Source organism: Solenopsis invicta, chromosome 13, assembly GCF_016802725.1.
Source record: "Solenopsis invicta isolate M01_SB chromosome 13, UNIL_Sinv_3.0, whole genome shotgun sequence".
In the NCBI taxonomy this organism is placed as follows: domain Eukaryota; kingdom Metazoa; phylum Arthropoda; class Insecta; order Hymenoptera; family Formicidae; genus Solenopsis; species Solenopsis invicta.
Window position 1 is genome coordinate 13,472,462 of NC_052676.1, and position 27,932 is coordinate 13,500,393.

Sequence of the window (27,932 nt, forward strand, 5' to 3'; positions counted from 1 at the left end):
GTTTTGCGTGCATATCGCTTATTGAAATTGCGCACAAAGTGTGCTAGTGTTTTGCTAGCGCTATGACGACGCAGTTGGATAAGGTTTTGCTTGCGTTGTAGGAATCCCTTTTGCGCGTGATTTGCTGAAAAAAGTTCTGACAACACCTAACAACATTGCAAATTTAACATCAAAAGTTTTGCAGATATTCTTTATTCTCACGGAGAGGTACCAATTTACAGTGATTTTATGTTTCAAACCGAATTATGAAAAAAATATGAAAAGAAAAATATAAACAAAACAATTTTAGGAAACTACGCACGTAATACCTATGTAAAATGACCTAATATCAATAATATACTCACTATTGTTTACTACTCACTATCCAAATTTGCAAAAAAAAACGTGGAAATTTCATTTTTGAATTCAAAAATTTATTTTCAGCAGATGTTATACAGAAAAAATGTTGAAAAAGTAAACTATGTGATTTTATTTCTTTAATTATACAGGGTGTCTAGTAATTAATACAACTCTCGCATATAGGTAAAATGGATCGAACCGAGTCATAAAGTCCTATACCACTTTGCGATTTTCGCAATAGTTAACGAGTTATAAATTAATAAAAATAGCAAATTTAGTCTTAATTATGAGAATGTTTCATATTTTTTCCAAAAACATCCCTGATAAAAGTTTTTCTCGTAATCTTTATACAAATTGGAACATTTTTCGGAAATAATTAGAATTACTTGGAAAGTGTACATCTTCTCTTTAAACTTTTCATACGTGTGAATTCTGAAATGTTCTGAGATTTCTTATTCTACAATTTTTATAAAATACTTTTAACAGTTTTACATTTTATAACATTTTATTAAAAATAATAGAACAAAAAATAATAGAAATCTTAGGATACTTCATAGTTAACACATTTCAAAATTTTGAGAAGAGATGTAGACATTCAAAGTATTTATAAAAAGTAATACAATTCTTATAAAAATATCTAAAAAAACTATAAAATTGTACAAATATTCTAAAAAATTATATAAAAGTTATCTGAGAACAATTTTTCAGCAGGGTCTTATACGTATCACTCGGCACTGCTCGGGACGCGCGCGCGCGTGTCGGCCAGAGCAGTTGTCATCTAACGAGCGCTTAATACATTACAAGTTCTGTCGGTATGAATGCTTTCAGGGTAAAACGTTGTAACAATCATTAATAATCACCCTGATATATATTATATAATAAAATGTTGGAAACATGTCTTCATTGAGTTATGATATCAGAAATGATAAAATGTTTGAAAAAATCACAAGAAATTATTAACATATTGTTTTATATTACGTACTTTTAATTGTTACGTTATTTTTAAAAACAATTGAACTGAATATTTCAAATCCTTAAATTTTAATTATGATAAATTTTCTTATAAAAAACAAATTTTTAAAATAGAAAAATAGAAAAATACATCTCAATTTTAAGAGAAAAACATTACATCTATTCCATCGTCCATGATTATTAGAACCCAGATCCTTCTTGTTTAAAAGATTTTCTTGAAATTCCTTGAGATTATTAGAATTAGGAAATCGTCCAGCAATACCAGAAATAACAATTTCTTCTTCAGCATTATTGTTGATATACAAGCTAGGTCTATCCACGGTATCCATATTTTATCAAAGCAGATAATTCTAGAACAAAATGCAATTATTAATTTTTAAAAGAAATAAACATAAATATAAGATATAAAGAAAAGAATTAAATGCAAATTACAAAATGACGTATATTACAATATATATTATAGACAATGCAAATATGTGGCACACTGAGCCGAATATCGCGCCGTTATCGATCTAGTCGACTATTGATCTTGTAATAGCGTTTTTCATTGGGAAAATTAGTGCGCACTGAATGTGCACTTGCTGCAGGTAATTGGGCGTTTCCGTTGGCACCGTCATCGCGCGAACCGAAACGTCCAATTGCCAGCGGCGAGTGCACACTCAGTGCGCACTAGTTTTCCCAATGAAAAACGCTATAAGATGTCGCGCAGAGAGACGTGTCGCTCTCGATAGGTCGAACGATATAGCAAGCAGGGCACGTATTATGCATTTGTTCGGAATCGATTTCAATCGGAATTATTCCGTTTTTCCCTAAATTTTTATTGTGTTTTGTAGGGAAAACAGAATAATTTCGAAATCCATTCCAAAAAATTCCATAATACGTACACAAGACTGTAACAACGACGAGCATTCCTCTAACGCTAATAAAGATACACGTGCTACAAATACAATACTTTTACTTGCACACAGTAATAAAATAAATCTATTTTAAAGAAAAACAGATAGTTGCTTAAAAAAAAATATGCAATTGCATAATTTTTTTGAAATAATAATATCGCAGATAGCATGCACTTGCCTCTATGATATATGTCAAGTTTATTGGCGCGGTGTGCTTTATTATGCATAATTACCAAATAATTTTAATACAGGTAAATAAAAATAAAAATATTAATGTTTTTATGTACGTACAATAAAAAGCTAATTTAAATGGGGTAAAATGGATCAATTTATATATTTTACTACTTATATATTTATTCTTATTTAAAAAATATTTCATATCTTTTTTCATTTTTAACAATTTCTTGTTTTTTAACAATTTTTCTAGTTACGTGAAGATGCATAGAAGTAATAAAAGAAAATCGAATCGATACAGATGGAATGAGAAAAATTTATACAAAACCGTAAAGTAGAAGAAACTTGAAATTTGAAATTAAAAATGTGTCCAAATAAAAAATTTTATAATAATTATTTATTTATTTTACATGTTTTATTTTATTAAAATATTATATTCAAATTTAGATTTAATTTAAAAGTTTTAAATAAAAATGCGTATTTTAATATATCCTTTTTTTTTATAAAACAAAAAGCCAAAAATTTGTGTATGTAATAAATAATAACATGTAATGAAATAATTATTATTAAATTGTCTTTTTATTCAAAAATATTGAATAAATAACCCAGATGGCATTGTAGTCCAGGAAAAATTCACAAAGACTTTATTGAAAATGTTACTTATGAACTCTTTAAAACAAATCATAATATTCAAATCTAGCTCATTTTTCTTACATTAAATGATTTAAAATGTTTCAAAAAAGCTGAACTATTTAAGAGTTCTCAAGTAATTTCTCAATTTTTTAAGTCATATGAAGGCTTTCATCATTTTGTTAATGGAATTACAATGGGTTTGGAGCTTAGAGGTATTTTCAATTTGATTTTATTGATTTTTTATTGTTCTCTTTTACATTTTTAATTTATGATTTGTACAGCTCTTTATTATTTTATTCTTATTTATTTTCTTTTATCTCTTTAAATTATTTATTTCTTATTATTGTTAGTTACAATTTTATTATTTATCATTTTAAAATTACTTTTTATTTATTGGTTAGCAATCAAGTCATGCCAATTTTCCAAAATTCTTGTCTTTGGACATGTTCCGCGAAGCTATTTAATATGATAAGACCGTGAAGGAAGATGTACATCACGGCAGGGACGGCGACTTGTCGGCTCGCCATGTGTGAAGTTGGACAACTTAATTGGGAGTAAGGGAAGGGGGGGGGAACAAAAAGTTTTCAGAATTTATTTAATTTTTATTAAAATCTCTTTATCATAAGAAATTATACACAATAATGAGTAACGAAATTGTAAATATTTTATAAATATTTGTAGTTTACCTTGAAACATACTTAAACTCATGAAACAAAAATTAATGAAGAAAATTTGATAAAATATTTAATTTTGTAGAACAAACGTTGTACTCCAAATTTTATTTTTTATAATAAACTCATCCATAAATGCATCAATATTATAAGTTTTTAGTTTTAGTTTTTTTTTATGTGTGGAATTCCTCACATGAAAAATTCTCATGTGGAGTACTCCACACACACCCCACAAAAGTCGCCGCCCATGCATCGCGGTATCTTATAGTTTCTATTTATTTGGTAACTCGATTTTATTTTTATTTTTATTTGTATATTTCAAAAAGTTCATATTGTAATTATGCGATTGTTATGTTTGTTTTATAGACTGTTAAAATCTGTACTGAAGAAGACTGTCATTAAAGGTCAAAACGTTTGCTTTATCAAAGATTTTTACTTGGATTTATTCATTGGCGTTTGTCATCCTGCATGGCTCTTGAGCTCATTATTTCCTATTTTTAATTTATTTATATGAGCCTCAACTTTTGTTTTATATTGTTTGTAAATGGAATTATATGAATTTTTTGAATGTATAATTCTTTTGATTTTACTTATAAAAGTATTTAAGTAAATACAATTTAATTCTTTTCGAGATATCTTACTTATTTTATTATTCCATATTACATAAAATATCTGCTAAACTTGTAACAATTTTGAATAATTGTACCTTAATAATTGTAAGCAACGGTGTTAAAATGAATCAATTGTTATAAGGAAAAAATACACTGTGTTAGTTTCAAAAAATGTTATGCAATTTGCAATATGCAACGACATATTTTTTTGAAAAACAATTTATTTTCTTTACAATTGACTCATCTCATTATTCTGTGTTGAAAAGTATTAAGGTACAGTTCATAAAGTTATTACAAGTTTACAAGATATTTTATATGATGTGGGATAATAAAATAAGACATGTCATAAACTATTTTTTTATTAATTTAACTATATATTTTTATACGCAGAATAATCAGAGGAATTATATTATTTAAAAAAATTCATATAATTTCATTTAAAAAATGCGGATATGACAACTGATTTTTTTCGAATATTTATTTTATTGTTACAAATGTTTTTAGACCAATAGTGTAACAACACAATTATAGTAAGAAAGCCTTCTTCGATTGCAGCTAGCTCTTAGTGCCTATACAAGTATTTATTTGTGTGATTTTATATACTTCTTTGAATTCAACCAGAATAAACGCCAAATTTTTTTATCGTTTTTTTTTATTTGTCCTTCTTCAGACTTGCAATAGATACAAATGTGTTTTGCACAATTCTATCAAACGTTATTTTTTAAATATTTAATCATATTTTTTGTAATGGAACTCTCTCTGTATAAATCATATGTCCGCACACCCAATATGCAAAAGTTTAAGATTTAATCTACATTATTATCTGCTTGCGTAATGCTTTCACATATTCAAAATTGTACGGTATCCGGTTTGACATCCGGTTTACTTAACGTATAATGATAATATACATTAACCACAATTGTATGTAAAATCGGACGAGACGTTGCATAATCTATGTTAATACAAGACAATAGGAAATTCAACATTTAAAATATTATAGCAAGAAAATTTTCAAAAAATTCAATAACAGTTATTTGTAGATTTATATTTCAAGAAGTAGGTTTTAAGATATATTAATACTTAAGTATATTGCACTTTTTTTCTACACTGTTAATGATACAAAATTCAAAAAGTTTTTAAATTACGTATTAAAATTATTGTATCTATAACTGAAAATTATTATGTGCATGACATTTAGTGCATTTTTGACAACAATAATTTTACATTAGGTATATATTAAATGTTTGTAATGTATTTGCTTGAATTTTGTTTCCGTTACATACATTAAATTCTGCTGCCGATTTTTAACAGGCTAATTAAATAATTTGTTGATGACGTTTAACTCTTTCCATCCGAAAATGCAATTCATGGTAGAAATAGCGGGTGACAAGATAAACTTTTTGGATGTCACAATTATTAAGAATGACAATTTTTTAACTGTTGACTGATATCATAAGCCTACATTTTCAGGCAAATACTTGAATTTCTTATCGGCTCACCCCTTGCTATAAAAAAGAGGGACGGTTATGGGAATGGTTGATAGAGCATTTTTATTATTTGACCCAAAATTCTGTAGAAAGAATATTGAGTTTATTGTTGACATTTTTTTAACCAATGACCCTGCTGAATTTATTTTTGAGACAATCAATAGTCACATAAAATCCCTTATTCGCATTTAAACAAACAATAATATCGACAATAACACAACAAATAAAAGAACTCGATAATTTTTGTTACCATATATTCCCATAATCTCAGAAAAATTTAAGATTATCACAAACAATTTAAATGTAAAATTGGCATTCTTCAGTCTCAATAAATTAAGCAGAGTTATTAAAGAACAAGAAGATGTTCTCTCAAATAACTTAAAGAAAAATATTGTTTATAAAATTCTGTGTAAAAACTGCGATATGTCATACATAGGGCAAACTAGTAGAAAATTGAAAACAAGAATTACTGAACATTGTAACCATATTAATTGGAATACGAATAGTCACTCTGTCATTACAGAACACGAAATTAATTGTAATCATAATTTTAATTAAGAGTACATCAAAATTTTAGATAATGAATGTTACTTAGACATTGATATCTGAAATGCTACATTCTCTGTTACAAAATAACAGTCTCAATTTACATACAGACACTGAATGTTTGCATCATGCTTATCTCTCGTTATTGAATAAATTGTAATTGAAATAATTTAAAACAATATGCAAGTTGTGACTAGTTTTCATTGTAATAGTCGACTCGCGCGCTATTAATTTATTTTTATTTTTATTTATTTATTTATATTTTTACCTAACATGATAAATTGACAAACTTTAAATGTAATAATTGCTCGTATAATAGTATATAATAATAAATTCGCCGCTATTTATTTTTATTTATATTTATTTATTTATATTTTTATTTAACATGACAATTTGTAACATTTTAATTGTTCGTCTACGCCATGAATGGTATACAGGGTGTATCTTAAAAAGTGCCCACTAATTATATAGATTTATTCCTTGCTAAAAATTGAGTCGAAAAGCGCCGTCCTTTGAAAAGACATATGTTGGCAGTGCAAAGGTGCACAGACAACTAGCATGCAGCAAGCTGGGCAAGCGCTCACACACACTACTAGGTGTGCGATTCAGCGACGTATATCTTTTTAAAGGACGACGCTGATTGGATTAGTTTTACTTAATAATTACTGCTTTATTAAGCATTATAGAAAAAAATGGTTCAGGACTTTTCGATTCAGTTTTTAAGAAGGAATAACGTTATATATTAATGGGCGCTTTTTAAGACAATCCTTGTATAGCAGTACAATTATTAATTGCTTCATATAAAGCCCTTTTTTTGAGGTAATTAGTCTAGATCCCCATACTGTATGTTTATTATGTTTTATAAAGTTTTTTTTTATTTTGAATTTAAATTAATAGTTACTTTCTAAGTATTTAAAAATTAGATTTTTAGTTTTTTGTTCAAAATAATCCAGTCAGAAATAGTTCCTTGAAACAATGTCGTTTCGATGTCGAAAATGTAAGTCAAAAATTTTCGTTAATTTTGAAAATTTTCGACTTTTATTCGATATCGAGATAACATCGTTTCGAGGAGTTATTTTGATGTTTTCCGAGAACATCCCATCAAGAACGAAAAAATTATTCATTTTTTTTCTTTTCAAAGATTTATTTCTGACTAGGTAAAATGATTTAAAAATCAAGATTTTTTCGATATTGGTTCAAATTAGGATTATTGTTGAAGGTATTTTTTTTGCTTTTGTTCATTTAAGATAATAACGTTTTCAATTGAATTTATTTTTTCAAAAATTGTTTTATTTTCATCTTTAGAAATTGACTCTAGTTATTTTAAATAGGTTCTTTTCGCAGAGAGAACATGATTGAGAGATAATAATTTTGGTATAATAATTTTAGAGAAAGAGAAAATTAATCTGGAATATTAAGTATGTAGAGGGAAAATAGAATTTAATGTTAAACTGATTTTGGTGGAATTCCATGATAGAATAGTGAGTTTAAATTTCCCGCCCGTGATCTTGCTTAGCAATCTTAACGGTGGTTTGTTGCCAATGATGGGCGCCTTATCGATTGCTCAGCCAGATTGGTTGATTCCATAGGAATAAAATTGCTCCGAGTTTAGTATTTATATCCTCAGGTTGAGGTGTACCGAGAAATTTTAAGGCCCCAAACGTAACAATATTATATAAAAAAATTCAGAGAAAAAATATAAATTTTTCAATATTTCTGAAGTATTTCAATGTGTATAAAAATTCTGAAAAAAGTTTTCAAATAACCAATAATTATTGTGTTAATCTATATTGAATAATATCGATTCTACAAATCATTACATACGGAAATCATTCTATTTGTTTTCATGTAATAAATGATAAAAATAAACGATACAAAAGTAGAAATGCAATTAATTTTCTTTTTACATCATTGCATCGTCGAATCGATGTCAAATAGATGTCAATTCGATTTTAAACAAATTTTTTCAGAATATAAGATTATTTATTACATACACAGGATAATTATTAATCACTGTCCTCACTTTTTACTATGGGAGCATGATTTACCGACGGATACGTATTTCTAACATATTATTATATTAAAAATTACAAATGTGTGTTTCTATGGTAAAAAGTGGAGACATTCATTAATAATCACCCTGTGTATTCCAAAAATATTAATAAATAATTTATGAAACTTTCATCTACTCTTTATATACGCAACTTTTGGTTACTCAAAAATGTAATTTCGATGCAAATTTTTAATCGATCTTAAGAATGCCGAAACGAAATCATTTCGAGGAATTATTTCTGACTGGGAAATTGTTTCTTTTCAAAAATAAATTTATAACCATAAACCTTGTCATGCAATATATCTATATACGATTAAAATATAAATTTATGTTAAATTCTACTATTACGTATAAGTTTGACAACTGTAATGATTAGTTTACTAATATTTATTCTTTTCGAAGACACGTGCTTACTAAACATTACATATCACAAACGAAAGCATCAAATGTTACTTCAAAACGAATAAATGATAGTATTTTTTATACAAGTGTTTTTCATTTTTCTAATGCGACTTCAACTATTCCATAATTTTGATGTAAACATTTTTAATAATTTTAAGAAAAAATGTATAACTTGATTGAAACAAATAATTTTACAAATAATGGAAAGTTTGACATTCATATTTATCAATCAACTGTTTTTAGATTTGATCTTTCTACTGTAGTAAAAATGTATAATAATTTATTGACATTAAGTAGAGGAGCAATACTTATAATTATTATAATTATAAGTAAAACTTATTTAACAATGTATATACGAATTTAACCGCAATGTAAAGACAACAATAACTGAAACATTTTATAATATAATTGAAAATGGTTTTACATTTCTGAAATTAGAGACAAAGGCTTTCAAGTATTTAGAATAAATAAATTGTCTTCTCTTTTTGCCTAAAAATATAGTTGTTTGAACATACCTGAATATGCGGAAAAATCAAAAAATTTCCCAAAACAAAATTTATTGCAGTAAAGTATATTTCTTTTCTTTAAAACTTGTTTTAAAACATTTCTTGGAACTTTCTAATGTACTTGATGCAATAAATTCATTTATTGTAAAATGTAAAGTAAGTAAAGACTTTCGGTCAATTTGTCAAGGGCAGTATTGGGAGTTTGCTTTAAATGGGAAAAAGAATATATTCTTTCTTTAACAATTTATTTTGACAATTTTGAAATCAACGAATTATTTAATCGAAATATGTTGGATTCTCAAAAATGTAAAAATAAACTTGGAGCAGTGCTGTATTCCATGTTTACAGCCAAATACGCAAATAGATTAGAAAACACATTTTTAGTTTAATTGCATAAATTAAGAATCATAAATTATTGGACAATAACAAAATTTTTATTAACAATTTCATTATTAATGAAATTCAAGAGCTTGTAAGTCATGAGATTGTTATAAATAAAAATGGTAAAGAGAAAAAGATTTTTTTCAAATTATGTTACATTAAAAGATAATTTAGGTTTAAATACCATTCTTGGATACAGCAGAATTTTTAATGAACCGTATTGTTGTGGAATATTGTTGTAGTCTAGTTACTAAAAAGTAATACAATCTATGACATTAAAAATTTTGAAAATTTTAAAGACACTTGATTATTCAGAACATGTTTCTAAACATTTTTTTGGTATAATAGAAAAATACATTTTTAATGACAACTCTGAACATCATATAATAAGCAACGCATCAATCGATCCTATGCACGATATATTTGAGCCAATATGGCTAATGTTTTGAAACCTCATTGATAAACATAAATTCTTTATTATAAAAATATTAAACAGAAAAATGTGTACTGTTCGTACAAATTGTGATAAAAACTAACTCCTGTTTAAAAAAAAAACATAAAATAATAAAAAATAATAAAGTTACTCCTATTGCTTCAAAATTCCATTATCTTCATAATTTGAATATTTTTGTTGGCAATTTAGTCTCTAGAGATAATCTAATATGATAATTATATCTCATGATGCGTCAAATCACTAATATTGTTTCATTCGATATTTTTTCATCCATCGTTTAGTAATATTTGAATTTATAATACTTGAAGATTTTCGAGAGTAAACTCAGAATAGAACATCATAATTTACTTCCTTAATGGTCAGCTTATGCGTAAATTTGGCCTGTTAAAGTATGTCTTATTTGTTTCGAAGCCAAACGTAAAATGTTTAAGACTAATAATAAAGTAGTTACCTCGCGCAAAAACCCACTATATACTTTTGCTCTTAAACATTAATTGTATTTTAGTAATAGAGTTATTAATGACAAAGATTTTCCATTACAAGTGATTGAAGAAACAGCGCAATTAAAATTATTTTTAATTAAAAATTTTGAACATTAAGCAAATTTTACTTTCCGAGTTGTATTATAATTATAAGTTGTATTATAATGATTCAGTTTCATGAATTATAGTCAATGGTACATTCTACGTAAGCAATAATATTATAATATTATACAAATAATAACTATTATTTTTCGTTAGCAAAAATATAGTTAAAGTATATATTGGTAAATTCTCTGAAAGAAATTTATTTTCTATGTCAAACATACTAAAATGTTTGTTATTGCAATAATTATGAAACGTTTGAAGTAAAACAAAATAAGAATTGAATTATATTGCAATAAAGTGTACTCGTAAACTATAAAGTTTATAAAAAACGTTTCTTATGAAAGAAATTATATTCCATGCATATTTTTTTGTTAGCATATAAGCAAAAGAAGTTGACTTTAAGTTTAAAATAAAAATGTTATTCTATATTTTGTATTTAAAGCATAAAATTAGGAAAACGCTATCAATCACGGCGGTTCTTACTGCCGAATAATAGTTTTTAATTTTTACAATTTCCAACTTAAACTGTGCACCGCATATTCAGCACATGATTTTAAAGTGTACTTTTTTGCATTAAATGACTATTAATAATCATTGAATGATTTTGAGTGCTCGTTACTTTTGGATACATTACTTGTCTGAATTCCATGATACTCAAGCAGAACAACAAGTCACAATAACATCAAACTGACATTAAAGTTAATCATGATTGATCAAAAAGTAAATAATTAAAATTAGCTTAAAATTAATTGTTGATAAACTTACTTCAAACAATTCTACCCCATAAAATTGCTTGGGGTACATTTGTACCCCACTAGTTGGTTAAGGGTTAATAATCATTTTGCAGCTACGTTGACTTTATTTTCATGTTGTAATGATTTTTTGTTTTGTTTGGAACAATATTTCATTCAATTTGAGATTTAATAAATAAAATGAAATCAGTATAAAATCAATTTTTAGTCATTTTTAATTATTTTAAATAAGCAATGTATTATGTACATTTCAATAAATATCTAATAAGTTTGAAATAGATATTGAATTCAATTTTCTTTTTATGTTTAAAAAAATAAATTAATTTGAAATAAGATAATGCTTTCTTATTTTTGCTATAGATACTTAATTCCGAAGTAAATACGTTTAGTTAATTTGAAATCTATAAAACATTTCATGAAAGGATTAATTAAATTCAAGTATATATTTTGATATATTTGTAAGAGTTTATTAAGATTTAAACTATAAATTACTTAAATTAAGATTTTATTGAAATTTGATAAATAGTTACACAATTTTACCAAAATTTAATTTAAAAATAATACTGTTAATGAAATAGTTCTGTAAATAAACATTTTCTACATTTCACTTTGCATATATCAAATCTAAGTAATTTTTTATTTTTTAGGGAACAGCAAATTATTCTAAATAATATTTTAATTTGATTCAATTAATTGGTCATTAATACTATGTAACCAAATTAGTTATATAAACCAAGTAATTCTTCTCTGGAGTGCATGCATTTTTTTCAGTGCAAAGGAAAACAAATAAAAGAAGAAAACTAGCAACAATGAATGATCGGAAGAAATGAAAACAATTAACAGAAGATCATCGTTATAGAAAGCTCTCAAAACCCGCCACAGGAAATAATTACAGGAATTATGTCCATACTTTCCTACTCCGAAATGCAAATAAGACGAAAAATAACACGGAAAGCATAAGCTCTCGTTCCTCAAAAAAAAAAAGAAATACGCGGGCAAGGAAACAAACTCACGATCGCAAAACGCAAAATTTTAGGTCCGAATTCATAGACGTTTCTCCGATCTCAGATCTGAAATCTGTTTTTGTCTCGTGCATGGTAACATAGCAAGCAAGACAAAGACAGATTTGAGAAACATTTATGAATTCGGACCAATTAGTTAAAGTCGCATAAGGTTCAAGTGATCGGAAGAGGCTGCAAGAAAAAACAAAGCACCACTTTTGTTAACGGTAACAATTAATTAAATATAATTAATTCATGTTTTCTTATTTGGATGCGCAGAGAACTCGGATGGCTACAACGCAACAAGGCAAATCGCGGAAGATGGAGAATTACACTACGTTAATTATTATTGAATTATTAAGACCGACAAACTAAACTTGTAACACGAAAAGTAATAAATTAATTTTCTTGCAGAAGTTGATGCGCAATTACTAGCACGTTACTTCTAAATACTCTTTTTTTTCAATGATGCAACCCAGTATCCACTTATTCAAGCAAACCTTCTCGCTCTGGCGTGATATCACTCTCCTTGGGCGATGTTTAATTTTACTTACCCAATTCACTTTTGCCGAAAAATAAAAAAGAAAATTTACAATTAAAATCAAATTTTAAGCATGCGTTTGAAGTATCAAACAAAATTGTTAAACAAAACAAAACTTTAAGTGCGAATGACTCTGTGAATAATTAACCACGAATAACTCGCACATAATGACCGAGACCGACGAATTTGGAGAGGTTATATACCAGAGCAGGGGGAATCCGTAACAGGGCGCATAAATTCTTGATATTTTGATTAATAATGTATCACAGCTGTCAATTATCTTCTGAATTAATAAACATTTTTGCTTGAAATGTACATACAGAATATTTTAGCCTTACTTTAAATATTCCATTCATTATCGCTTAATTACTATAAAAACTAAGTAAGTAATTAGCGGTAAATGTTTATTAATTCTCATAGCAGTTTTTCAGCGTTTGCGGTGTGCACAAATTCTGATACATGAAATTCTGATGTATGGAATAGAATTAAGCAATCAGAATTAGTCACAAATGTTAAAAAGCAATATTGCTACTAACAGCCGTTGCTAAGTCCAGTTCCATAAGTTAGGATTACAATTTTGAATTTTGAATTTTTTTTTTTAAGTTGCCACAGAGAGTTTTCATTGTGTCGACGTGTTACGTCGAGAATTATAAGTCGCACAGACGGTATATATAAAAAAACAAATAAATAAAATTTTTTAGATTCCCCAAAAAATCTGACTTTTGTAAGCAATGGCTTGAAGCTTGCCAAAGAAATGAAATAAATACAAAAGTTGATTCGGTTAAGTATAATTTATGAATTAATAAATAAATAAATATGTCACAGACCCAATCAGCAATTTAATGTTTTTAAAAAATTTTTATTAATCATTTAGAAAAGATTTTTAAAAACATTTATATAAACGTTAAAAATAATGGGTTTTAAAAAATGTTTATTTTAATGTAAAAAAAATGTTTTTTAAATATTATAGAAACGTTTCTTAAACATTTAAAGAAAATGTTTGTTAAACGTTAAAAAACGTTTTTTTTAACGCAGCATAAGTGAGCAACACAATATTTTAAAAAAACATTTTAAAAACATTTTTTGTAATAAAACATTTTTTCGAAAACAAATGGAAATTAAAATGAATGGAAATATATCCCTTTTTACATTAAAAAAATTTTTGTTTAATATTGAGATTTTTTCTTTTCAATTTTTTTCGGAAATTTCAACGTTGTCACCCATCCAAGTCATAACCGCGGTAAACGATGCTTGACCTCGGCGACTGTTGCAAACTGATCCATCCTGATGATCTGTAAACACTTTGTATTAATACATGTACATCACCGATAGATCAGATCAATATATGTTATCGAAAAAATAAAATATAAAAAATTAAACTATTATAATTATATATAATTAAGTTAATTTTTTACTGATTTTCATAGATATTATTGAAACATATTTTAAACAAATTTTAATGTCAATAACAATTAAAAAATAAATAAGTTAAATGTTAAATAAACAATAAATAAACATAATTTTACATAGATAAAAAAATAAGTAAAAAGTTAATTAAATAAATATTTAAAAAATACTTACTAAAATCATTTTTTCAATTAAATAATTCATGAAAAATAAATACTTAAACAATATTAAATAAACGTTTAAAAACGTTTATTAAAAAAAAAGTAAAATAAAATAAATATTAAATTAATGTTTAATAAATTTTTTTTAAATTATTGTTTTAAATAAGTAATTAATAAAAAGTAAATATTAAATAAACGTTAAATAAATGTTAAATTAATATTTTCTCCAAATTATTATTTTAAATAAATAATTAATATGAAATAAATATTTAATAAATAAATATTATTGTTATAATGAATTGTACAATAAATAATTAATATTAAATAAATATAAAAAAAATATTTTCAAAATATTGTGCGCTATTGATGACACAACATAACTCATTAATTATCTGTAGTGTTCCTTTAATCTAATTTTTAATGTCTAATATTCTTTCATCATATGCAAGGCCTAATATTATGAAAAATATATTAAAAATTATCATATAAAATATTTTTTTATATTAATAAATATATCATAAAATAAAATTTGTAGCAAACATATGCGAGTTTCATTTTGAAGTTAATTGCTTTGAAATGCAATGGATGAAACCACATTCAAATAATGTGCCTGCTAAACAATTAAAAGGGCTAAAAAATGTTCTATCCCTTCAAAAGTGTTAATCATAGAAAAACAAAGATAAAGACCAATAAGTACAGATTATACAAAAACTATAAACAAAAACACAACAAATGAACAGAAATGAATGAAATTACAGTAAGTAGTTTTAAGTACATAATTATTTGAACCTACCCTACCGTAAAAGTCGTATGTGATGAAATCATATACGGTCGTATATGATATTGTCACATGTGTTTTTGGGATGCGATCGTATGTGCATAATATACGATTCATATATCTATCGCATACAAAAAACAGCGCAAAATTTCTTTGAAATATTTACATAAATATGTTATATTACACTACATAATCCCAATGAGCAACACAATATTTTTATAATATTTTAAAAAACAATTTTTGCAAAAAAATCCATTCTTAGGAATTTTTTTCGGAAATTCCTGAGCGGTCACCCATCCAAGTCGCGACTCCGGTGAACGTTGCTCGACTTCCAAGATCGCTGCAAACTGATCCTTCACGATGACCTGTGAACACTTTATGTGTATATAACTGATAAATCAGAGCAATATACGTTATCAAAAAAATGAAATATGTATAATTAAAGCATAATATTTATATTTATCATACAATATATAAAATTATTATTAATTTTATTAGTTAATAAAATAGTTTTTTTACTATTTTCACAAATGCGAAATAGCATCTAAAATAACTTTTGTTATTTGTTTAAATAAGAATGCAACTAAAAAATATATACAAAATACTCAAATTCAATGAACGGCGTGCCGAGTTAATTTTTAGTCATAACACAGTTCTAAATTGAACAAGATTTAAGTAAAGTATATAAAAATTACACAAACAATACAAGCACGAAGATTTAGCTGCAACCGTTGAAGGCATTCTTGTTCAATTTGTATTGATACAGTAACGGTCAAAATATCTATCTACTACTTTAAAAAATATGTGTTAATATAATACAATAATTAAATTAAATATAAAAAAATTTTTATTAAAAAACATTTAACAATTGTCTGCTCATTACGATATAAATCAAGTTTTCTTTATTTATGAACCTATTTCGTCTAAAAGTATATATATAATTATATATTTTTCATTATTAATATCATTAATAATCTGTACAAAGATTCAAATACTGCATAGATTACAAAAAATAAACTGATTTTAAATACATCGACAATATATGTATATTATCCAATGTGTAACAGCCAAAATAAAATAATTATTTATTTAGAATGTATATAATTATAATTATTGCAAATAAATAAACAAATGTAAAATAATTTATAAATTGAGTTAACATTTATTGTTGTTATGCGAGAAAAAACTCGATTTCAGAAGACTTTTTCAATGACGACTTCAATGATTTAATTAGAGTTACGCTTGGCAAAATATTCATGTATTTCGTATGAGATGTATATCGTATATGATAGATGTGCTATTGTATAGAATCATATATGATTCTTATACGATAAATCCGCATGTTAAACACGTGATTCAATATAATTTCCGCCCATGATATGTAATTTGTATGTGATCGCATAACGATCGTATGTCTAATAATGCGATTGCCATGTGGTCGCATACGAGTCATATAAAAATTGTATGTACCTTATGCGCAATCTTATATGATTCGGAACATACGTCAAACATGTCACATGTGATTCCGAAACAAATGTCCGACGGTGTAATTCGTATACCAACATATGTCTAATCATGCGATTAGCATGTGATCGCATACGATTTATATAGGATTCACATATAATTCTTATCGATCAGATATGATTCATATATCGTTCGTATACTATTGATATATGATTCACATACCAAATTTACGGTAGGGTAATTTAAAAAAAATAAAAAAAATGCTTTTACTATATAAAAATATATGTAACATGTATATCTACTATTGGAAAAAAGATAAATTATTGTAATTATATATGTGTACACATATGTACATACCCACATAAAAATTGACCTCCAGTGGATGTCCATCGCCCTTCCATAGTTCCATCTCCACGGTGGAAGGCAGATGGACGTTCATTAAAAGTCCATTAAACCTTCATAGCTCCATGGGATTTTACTTCCATCATGGAAGTCAGCTAAATCTCCATTAAACATCCAACTAATCTCCTTAGCTCCATGGAAGTTTACTTCCATCATGAAAGTCAGATAAATCTCCATTAGACATCCATTTAATCTGCATAGCTCCATGAGATTTTACTTTCACCATAAAAGTCAGACAGATTTCCATTGAACATACATTCGACCTCCATAGCTCCATGGGACTTTATTTCCATTGTGGACGTCCATTAGAAACCATAAAACTTCCATAGCTCCATGGAATTTTACTTCTATCATGGAAGGCAGACAGACCTCTATTAAAAGTCCATGAAACTTCCATAGCTACATGGGATTTTATTTCCATCATGGAAGTCAGATGGTCGTCCATTAGAAGTCCATGAAACCTCCATAACTCTATGGAATTTTACTTTTATCATGAAAGTCAGATAGATTTCCATTAAACATCCATCTAATCTCCATAGCTTCATGGAATTTTACTTCCATCATGAAAGTCAGATAGATTTCCATTAAACATCCACTTAATCTCCATAGCTCCATGAGATTTTACTTTTATCATGAAAGTCAGACATTTTCATTAGACATCCATACCCATACAGCACGGAACATCATCAGAATATTGCAAAAATATTTCAAATGCTTTTTACAGAATATCTCATTTGAAATATTTCTGTAAACTTATAAAAATATTACAAATAGGATATTTTATTTGAAATATTTTAGGAACATTCTACTTTAAATATTACATTTGCAATATTCTCTTAATATTCTGAAGACATTTCACTTTAAATTTTTCCAAACGTTTCATATAAAATATTCTATTCAAAATGTTTCAGAATGTTGCAAATAAAATATTTTAGAGACACTCTACTTTAAATATTATATTTGCAATATTTTTTTAATATTTTGGAGACATTTCGCTTTAAATCTTTCCAATTGTTTTATATAAAATAATCTGGCAACATTTTATTTGAAATGTTTTAGAATGTTGCGAATTAAATATTTTAGAGACATTCTATTTTAAATATTACATTCGCAATATTCTCTAAATATTCTGGAGACGTTTTGTTTCAAATCTTTCCGAATGTTTCATGCGCCACGCCGTGGAAGATCTCGTGAGTCGAATGCGGCCACAGGCGTTATATCTAGGCGCCACCGCGACCGACTCACCAGCTCAAACTTCAGTGAGAATCTTAATTAGGAGCTGCTTGTTATAACCTTGATACGAATACTCGCTCTCATTTTTTTCAAATGTGACATGTGTGCGGAATGATGTTCCATATAAAATTTCACATTTTTACAACATGCCGTCAATATGTTGTTAAACGCGGATAGCAAACCGATGGCAACAGTTGCCATCATGTTACTACCATACGTGTGTTTATTACCTTATTAAAAATTATGAAAGTCGGTATAAAGTAAAACCCCATTCCATATATGTAATGCCTGTTTCAAAAAACACATTCAGAACTATAAACATTTTTTTTATAGTGTTCTAAAGTAAATTTGCGGCAGACATAAGACATTTTGCTGACATCGTCAGAATATCTCTGAGATAATCACCAATTTAAATTTTAAATGTAATATTCTAACGACATTCTGAAGACATTCTGTGCATATATTTCCAGAATATTACATAATATCTCCAGAATATTATCAAGTGCGGATATGAGACATTCTGATGACGTCGACAAAATGTCTCTGAAATATTTATCAAAATATTTCAAATTTTAAATGTAATATTCTAGCGATATTCTGAAGACATTCTGTGTTGTGTGGGTAGCTCCAGAGTTTGTTTCCACAGCTCTGAGATTTTATTTCCATCATGGAAATCAGATGGACGTCCATTAGAAATCTATAAAACCTCCATAGCTCCATAAAATTTTACTTCCATTATAGAAGTCAGGTAGATTACGTCATGTGCATTATGCATAAAGCGCAGTCTCCTTGAAAATGAAATCAAGTGAAAGATGTTTTGATTTAATAATGATTAAACCTAATGTTTTTAAATTTCCAATATTTTAACCATATAAACATAAAAAATATAAAATTGAATTATGGTAATTACAACCATTCACTTCTCTCAGTGTATCAGCAGTATATATCGGAATATAATTTGCATTCTACAAACACCGAATAAAAGAACAGCAAAAAGAACCAAAATTTTCCATTGATGTAACATATATGTTTTAAAGACAAATATATGTTACATCACAGTATTGGCATATATCATAGATATAACATTTAAAGTGTTCTGCTACATATCTGAAATAGATCAGAGACGTAATTTTGTTGCTAACATTTAATAGTACATGTAAAATACATGTATGTTACTTGCTACATAACTCGTTACCTAATGAATAACTTACTGTTATGTATATAAGATGTATATGTTATATTAGTGTGTTTGCTGGGATATATGTTTCTCTACGAATGATCCACGTGACATCAATTTGTCATCCACTAAGGGTGATTTTACATGAAGCGCGGAAACGCGGAAGACAAAAATAACTAGACTTACTAAGATTTCCGCATTTCCGCGCGTTCTGTTCCGTCTATTTTGGATGCCTTGTATTACATGAAGCATATTTCGAGCGAAAAAGCGGAACGGGGAATTATAAATTATTAATTTTTAACGGTGTTAATTAATTTAAATGATTGTATTCAATAAATAAGCTAAAAAGATAAGTATATTATTAAAAATTGTAATAAATTAAGTGAATATTATTTTAAGAAACGAATACAAATGTCTAGTTTTCACCATTCCGTTCCGCTTTTCCGCGCAAATCGTGCTCCATGTAATACAAGGAGGAAAAATTCGCGGAACAAACACAAAAATCCGTTGTCAATGCGGCTCCAACAGCTGTAGTATTTTATCCGGAGTCGATTGAAGAAGAAAGTATATTTCTACATACTCCAATTATTTTAATGTTTTAATAGTGTATATAATATGGATCCAAACATCATGTTGATGATTATTATGAAGTATCTCATGCAAGCAAGGGATAAACCAATAATTAAAATATGCAGAGATAACTAAGAAAAAAGTTATTCCAATGTTTTATTTGTACTTGCGTTACAAAAAATTGTAAAAAAACCAGAAAAAACCGTAGTATATGGATACGGCCTATTTTTACTGAGAGAAGAAGACTTCTGCAAGATGATAGCGACAATTTACTTGTGGAAATGCGATTGAAACCGCAGTAGCCACATTTCGTTGCCTGTGAACAAAAATATTTACAATTATTTTATTAATTCAGAGATTGAGTATCAATCGTTAATAGATATAATTTTAAACATTTGTGCTGTTCAACTTTATTATAATATTTATTATGTTTACTAAAGATGGTCAACTTGGAGGTCAAAAACTTATGTCAAATGTATAATTGAACTTTGTTTATGTAAATTGACGTGTATTTGTATAATTAATATCAGCACAATTTTTTTTACAAAAATTTACGTATTTAATCCGTATACAAAATCTAAGATTTTAGTTTAGATTTTACGTGTTAATTATATCTATGTCGAAAGAGGTGAGAAATTACAAAAATTTTTCTATCAAAATAATAGCACTTTTATGTTTATTGAGTATTAATAATTATTTAAATTATATTTACAGGGCCGTCCATTACAAACTTGAATTATTTTACACGTGTACATCGGCACACACCAGTGTGATTCCGTTGGATTCCGCTTTTCCGCTCAAACACGCGGAAAGAAACGACGGAACGCGGAAACGCGGAATTTAGTTATTTCCGCGTTTCCGCGTTTCCGCGCTTCATGTAAAATTACCCTAAGTCTCCATGAAGGGCGGATCCCAATAGCACACGAGATCGATAGCACACCACCACTCACAGCGGCCGATGCCAGGAGTTTTTCTGTTGGTTGGGTTAGATAAGTCAAAATGATTGGTTGGTTGGCTATCACACCGTGCGCGATCCCGTCCCTCCATGAACCTTTTATTAACCCTTAAACACATATTGAAAATTCCCCTAGATTTTCGATTGCTTACTGTGTGAAGACGAAATGAGAAAAAAGATTAGGGCTAGGTGGAAAAAAAGTTTGAAGTCTTCTCTATCAACTACTATGATCAACCAACTTCATTGTTTAACTAAAATAAAATAGCATTAAAGTAAAATCTTTTTGGGAAGGTCTCCCAGACCCACTTATGTGTTTAAGGGTTAATGATCCACGTAACGTCTAATAGACTTTCATTGATGTCTAAGGGACGTCCAATGAACGTGCGCCATACGAAAGTGTGGATATCTAGTGGCCGTCCATTGGATGTCCATGGGACGGCCACTGGAAGGTCCAAACCTCCACGGTAGACGTCCAATAGAAGTTTTTGTTCTATGTGGGTACATATATATACATACATACATACACACACACACACACACACACACATACAAGGTGGGAGAAAAGTATCGAAACAGCAAAATATTTCGAAAACTAAGCATTTTAGAAAAAAGTATTTTATGCTTTGATTTATCGGTTGACCAATTAATCCATACAGCACAGAGAGATTGCAGGAACATTGCAGAATGATTTCATTGAAATATTGTAATATTGCATTTTGATTGCAAAACACTGCTGCAACATTGCTGGAAGATTGCAGTAACATTAAGATGTCCGCTTTTTGAAATATTGCATTGAAACATCCCATTTTTCCAAAATATTTACATAAATATTATTACATCACATAATTTCAATAAACAAAACAATATTTGTGTAACATTTTAAAAACATTTTTTGCAAAAAAAAATCTCGGGAATATTTTTTCGGAAATTTCCAAGCGATCACCCATCCAAGTCGCGACTCTGGTGAATGTTGCTTGACCTCCGTGATCGCTGCGAACTGATTCCTCATGATGTCCTGTGTACACTTTATGCTGATATGTGTATGTAACTGGTAGTTCAGGTCAATATACGTTATCGAAAAAATGAAATATGTATAATTAAAGCACAATATTTATATAAATAAATATAAAATTATAGTTTTTTTTACTAATTTTGCAAATGCAGAATAGCATCTGGAATAACTTTTCTGTTATTTGTTTAAATAAGATCCAATTAGAAAATATATATCAATATAATACAATAATTAAATTAAATATAAAAAAATTTTTATTAAGAAAACAATTAAAAAATATTGTTTGTTTATTAGGCTGTAGATCGAGGTTTCTTCATATATGAACCTATTTCATCTATTGATATAAATATTTATGTTTCTTAACAATACTATGACGCACACAGCACCACGGGACCGCATGCCTTTTTCTTAGAATCAACATTTGAAGGATGTCTGCAAACGTCTATACAAAGTCGATTTGCAATCAGCTTTAAAAGCCTGACTTGGATGAGTCGACTCACAGTCGATATATGGACGGTTGTACTCTTAGGGAATGTAGAGATTCAGCGGAAAATTTAGTAACGTCGCCCGACAATAGTTTGCTAAATGCGGATGAATAATTATGGATGAGTTAAATTAATATATTATTATACGCGAATATTCTGCTTTGGCTTTTTATTGCCACTACTTTATTAAAAAGTTATGATATTGCAATGTTTCCGGAATATTACTGGCATATGCTATGCGATGTTGCAGGCATATTGTTAATTTATGTTTCTGCAATGTCTCCGTAATATTGCATTGCAATCTGCAACATTGCAACGTTGCTAGAATTTTCTGTGCTGTATGGGAAGCGAGCACGAATCATCAAAGGTGGATGCTACTCCTTGAGTTAGACGAACCGCGACAACTACTCTTAATACGCATTGCAAGTATGAGACAGCTCTCAAAAAATCCTTTCAAACAAACCCTCACATGATTCCACATTGCATTTAAGATTTTTTTGCTCTTCCCCCTTCCCTCACCCCCCAGAGATGGCAAAATGAGCGTTTTTGAAGTTATATGTAGATTGTGATACCATTGTAACCCTATAAATTTCAATCAGAAGTTATTTTTCATTAAGTACTTTCCGAGTTATGACGTTTGAAAGTTACAGTACACTATAGTTTCAAACCTCACAATTCGGAAAATACTTAACAAAAATAAACTTTCTTGAATGGTTTTGGAAAGGTCTTGACACCAGCTATTAGATTCTGGAATCAAAAATAGAGTGTTCCATTTTAAAAAGTTAATATGATTTCGATCTGACCTTGGCAACGCCATCCAAGGTCAAACTAATAATATTAATAAATAGATTTTTTGAAACTCTACAACTTTTATCTGAAACACTTTTTTCTAAAATGCTTAGTTTTTAAGATATTTTGCTATTCCTGTACTTTTTCCCTACCTTGTATATTAAATACTTTTATACGCAGAATAATTAGAGGCATTATGTCATGTAAAAAAATTCATATAATTTTATTTAAAAAATATGGAAACTTTCATATGACAACTGATTTTTTTCGAATACTTATTTTACCGTCTTTTTATTTGTCCTTCAGACTTACAATAAATACAAATTTATTTTGAACAATTCTTTGAGACGTTGTTTTTAAAATATTTAATCATATGTTTTGTAATGTGTTTTAATCATATGTTTAAATCATATGTGTCTTTTTCTGTATAAATCATGTGTCAGTACGTCCAATATGCAAAAGTATATTGATTTAATCTACATTGTTATCTGCTTGCGTAATGCTTTTGCATATTCAAAATCGTATGATATCCGATGTGAAATCCAATATACTTGACACGTATAATGATATACATTAACCTCAATTGTATGTAAAATCTATGTTAATACAAGATAATAGGAAATGCAACATTTAAAATATTATAACAAGAAAATTTAAAAAAATTTAAATAACAGTTATTTGTAAATTTTTATTTCAAGAAGTAAGTTTTAAGATATTAATACTTAAGTAATTTGCACTTTTTCTCTACACTGAAGGATGATGGACTGACAGTGAAACTCACTTGACGGCGGTACTGCTGTTGCAGATTTTTCTTTGACGGACTAAGGGTCGCGCTTCAGATGAAGAGTAAGGGGAATAGGCTAGCGCTCTTTGGCAATCGCACTCATCTGTCATTATTCTTTTGACTTCAGCGCCTTTAATGCAAGATCTTTAAATTGCCATGAACACAATTTCTGTTCTTCGCACCAATACAGGTAAAAATTATATAAACAATTTTCAAACATTTATATCTCTTATACTAAAGCTTCTAAGATCATTCTGCGAGCGCCGAATTGTTTTTTCATTAAATTCACATCCCGCTAGCTACTTATTTCGTACACTCAATGTCTAAAACTTTTATATGAAGCACATGTTTTCACGAGTTGGCTACAGAAGCCGACACAGCCACACAAAAAGTGTCATGCGCGAGAAATTAGACCTATGTATCCCTATGTATTTTGACGCTCTGAAACCGAATATGACCTCAGAATTGCGCCATCAGCTCAGAATTTTTTTACCTTCAAAAATAATGTAATTTGAAGGAATTTTTGCCATTTTTTGAAGGTAAAATTAACAAGTGGCATGTCCGAAAAATTAAACCTATGTACTCCTATGAATTTTAACATCTTGATATCTTTAAGGCAGAAGCCTTGACTTTGTTCGAGATCGGAGACTTCTTAGCGGACAAACGGTTTGGAAAGAAGAACCCGTGATGTTCGGTATCGCCGGGTTTATATATCCGATCTCGAGATATGAAAAGATATAACACTGATGGTGTCATCATCCATTTTTTTTCACACACGCTACATAATTTAGTTTTTAGAATTATTTTTCTAGTTTGGAGAGTTGTAATCATTTTTTCTTCACTTGAACTAAAAGAAGATCCAAAAATATTAAAGAGAGCCAAATCCGAATTGCTCATTTTGTCGAATTTAAAACTTCGTTATCGTTCAAAATAATGCACTGATGTTTGCATGCATCCAGTGCACTAAACTGGCACCGTCGCCACCGTCGTGCCACTTAGTGCGCATTCAGTGCGCACTATGCGAGTGTCATGCGTTCAAACGAACATGTGACCCTAGCCAAGTGCGCATTGGCACTACCAATCAGGGGTGCGCACGATTGGACACCGCACGATTGGACACCACCACTCACAGCGGCCGATACCTAGAGTTTTTCCGTTGGTTTGGTTAGATAAGTCAAGATGATTGGTGTCCAATCGTGCTGTGTCCAAAAGAGTGTCACCCACCAATCAGACACGCGCCTGACACTGAGTGCAGCCAGTGCAACCCAATCGAAAACGCTATTAGAAAATATTATCGGCGCTTTATGCCTTATTTTTGCTGTTTGGTGAGTGTTTGGACAAACACTCACGTGGATTGGTAACGCTCCTCAAAAAATGGCGAAAATTCCTTTAAATTACACTATTTTTGAAGATAAAAAGAAATCTTGACCTGATGGCGCAATTCTGAGATCATATTCGGTTTTAGAGCGTCAAAATACATAGAGAAACATAGGTCTAATCTATCGCGCATGACACTTTTTTATATAGCTGTATAATTAAACTATAATTTTTTAATTTAGTTTCGTTTTTCGTACTAAATTATAGTTTCCGGTATATATTTTTGTTACTACTTTAATTGTGGAAAAGGATTTTGTTATTTGTAAAGCTAACTAAGAAAAATGGTTGTCCAAAAATATGCATGGCTATAAGGACCGGTCCAGTATCGCCTTTAAGACGGTAGTTCGAAGATCTTGCATTAAAGGTGTTAAAGTCAAAATAACAATGACAGATAAGTGCGTTTGACAAAGAGTGCTAGCCTATTCCCCCTATCTTTACCTCAAGTCGTCGAAGAAAAATCTGCAACAATCTGCAGTACCGACGTCGAGTGAATTCTACCGTCACGTTTTCAAAATGTTTTTAAATGACATATTAAAATTATTGTATCTGTAATTGAAAATTATGTACATAAAATTTAATGCACTTTTGACGGCAATAATTTTACATTAAGTACATAATTGTTTGTAATGTATCTGCTTAAAATTTGCTTGCATTACATAAATTAAATTCTTCCGATTTTTAATAGGGTAATTAAAGAATTTGAAATTTAAAATAATAAAATAATTTATTTTAGATACGTGGATGATATAATGATGGCTGTCCCAAACGATTTCAATTGATTCTATTTTAATGACTTTTAACTCTTTCCATCCGAGAATGCAGTTCACAGTAGAAATAGAGGGTGACAAGATAAACATTTCGGATATCATAATTATTAAGGATGACCATTTTTTAACTATTGACTGGTATCATAAGTCTACGTTTTCAGGCAAATATTTGAATTTTTTATCGGCTAAACCCTTGTCACAAAAAAAAGGAACCGTCATGGAAATGATTGTTAGAGCATTTTTATTATCTGACCCAAAATTCCATAGAAAGAACATTGAGTTTATTGTAGATATTCTTTTAACCAATGACTACCCTGCTGAATTTATTTTTGAGACAATTAATAGCCGCTTAAAATCCTTTACAAAAACACATTTAAACAACAGTTAGTGATATCGACAACAAATGAAAAGACTCAGTGGTTTTTGTTACCATATATTCCCACAATCTCAGAAAAATTTAAGACTATCACAAACAATTTAAATATAAAATTGGCATTCTTTAGTCTTAATAAATTAAGCAAGGTTGTCAAAGTACAGAAAGATGTTTCCCCAAATAACTTAAAAAAGAATGTTGTTTATAAAATTCTGTGTAAAGATTGCGATGCATCATACGTAGGCCAAACTAGTAGGAAATTGGAAACAAGAATTATTGAACATTATAACCATATTAATTGGAATACGTATAATTACTCTGTCATTACAGAACACAGAATTAATTATAATCATGATTTTGATTGGGAAAACACCAAAATTTTAGATAATGAATATTACTTGGACAGGCGGTTGATATTTGAAATGCTACATATTCAATTACAAGATAACAGTCTTAATTTACAAACAGACATTAAATGTTTGCATCATGCTTATCTCTCGTTATTGAATAAATTGTAATAGAAATAATCCGAAACGATATACGATAATAAATTGTGACTAATTTTCATTGTAACCCAGCAAACACAGAAAATAATAGTTATATAACTTGTGTGTATCATGTTACCCTTACGGAAAAAAACTACAAAAATACGAAAAAATTACTAGAATACTGTTGAAAAACTGTAGTTTTTATATAGTATATCAATAATTTTTTCGCATTCTTGTAGTTTTTTTTTGTAAGGGTATATAACAAATTTTTACATTCTAGCAATATTATAGTTATGTAAAATTGAATTCTTGATATTACATCACAACTTATAACAGTCATATAACTGCCATTTATTAGGTTTATATAACAAACATTTTATTTTAATAATATAACTGTTATAAAACTGAATTATTAATATCACTCCTGTATAACAAATATGATACAACTGTTATGTAATTGTTATTTTTCTCATGAGTGGGAAATTACAACTAACATGGACATTACATGTAACGCGCATGTTATATTGCGTGTTACTTCCGATTTTATTCTATTAACATTGCTGTTATGCAACTGTGTTTGCTGAGAATAGACGACTCACTGTTAATTTATTCTTATTTATATTGATTTATTTATATTATATTTTTACCTAACACAACAAATTGTGACAAGCTTTAAATGTAATAGTTGTCTCGCCGCTGATCAT

General features: G+C 28.3%; 1 protein-coding gene and 1 long non-coding RNA gene across 2 annotated transcripts in view; one reads left to right on the forward strand and one right to left on the reverse strand.

Annotated features, from left to right (window-relative positions):
- Positions 1-13,166, reverse strand: part of LOC105203128 (fatty acid synthase) — a 71,069-nt gene extending 57,903 nt beyond the window's left edge. Inside the window, exons 1-2 of the mRNA XM_039456803.1 lie at positions 13,020-13,166; positions 1,469-1,661 (exon numbers count right to left, since the gene is read on the reverse strand). Coding sequence (XP_039312737.1) covers positions 1,469-1,640 — 172 coding nt within the window. The 5' untranslated portion in view covers positions 1,641-1,661; positions 13,020-13,166. The remainder of the gene's footprint in view (positions 1-1,468; positions 1,662-13,019) is intronic.
- A 9,714-nt stretch (positions 13,167-22,880) lies between these two features.
- On the forward strand, positions 22,881-27,321 carry LOC120359417. The gene is made up of 3 exons (XR_005576177.1): positions 22,881-23,076; positions 24,245-24,413; positions 26,334-27,321. It is a non-coding gene; the product is annotated as an uncharacterized LOC120359417 (long non-coding RNA).
- The last annotated feature ends 611 nt before the right edge of the window (positions 27,322-27,932 follow it).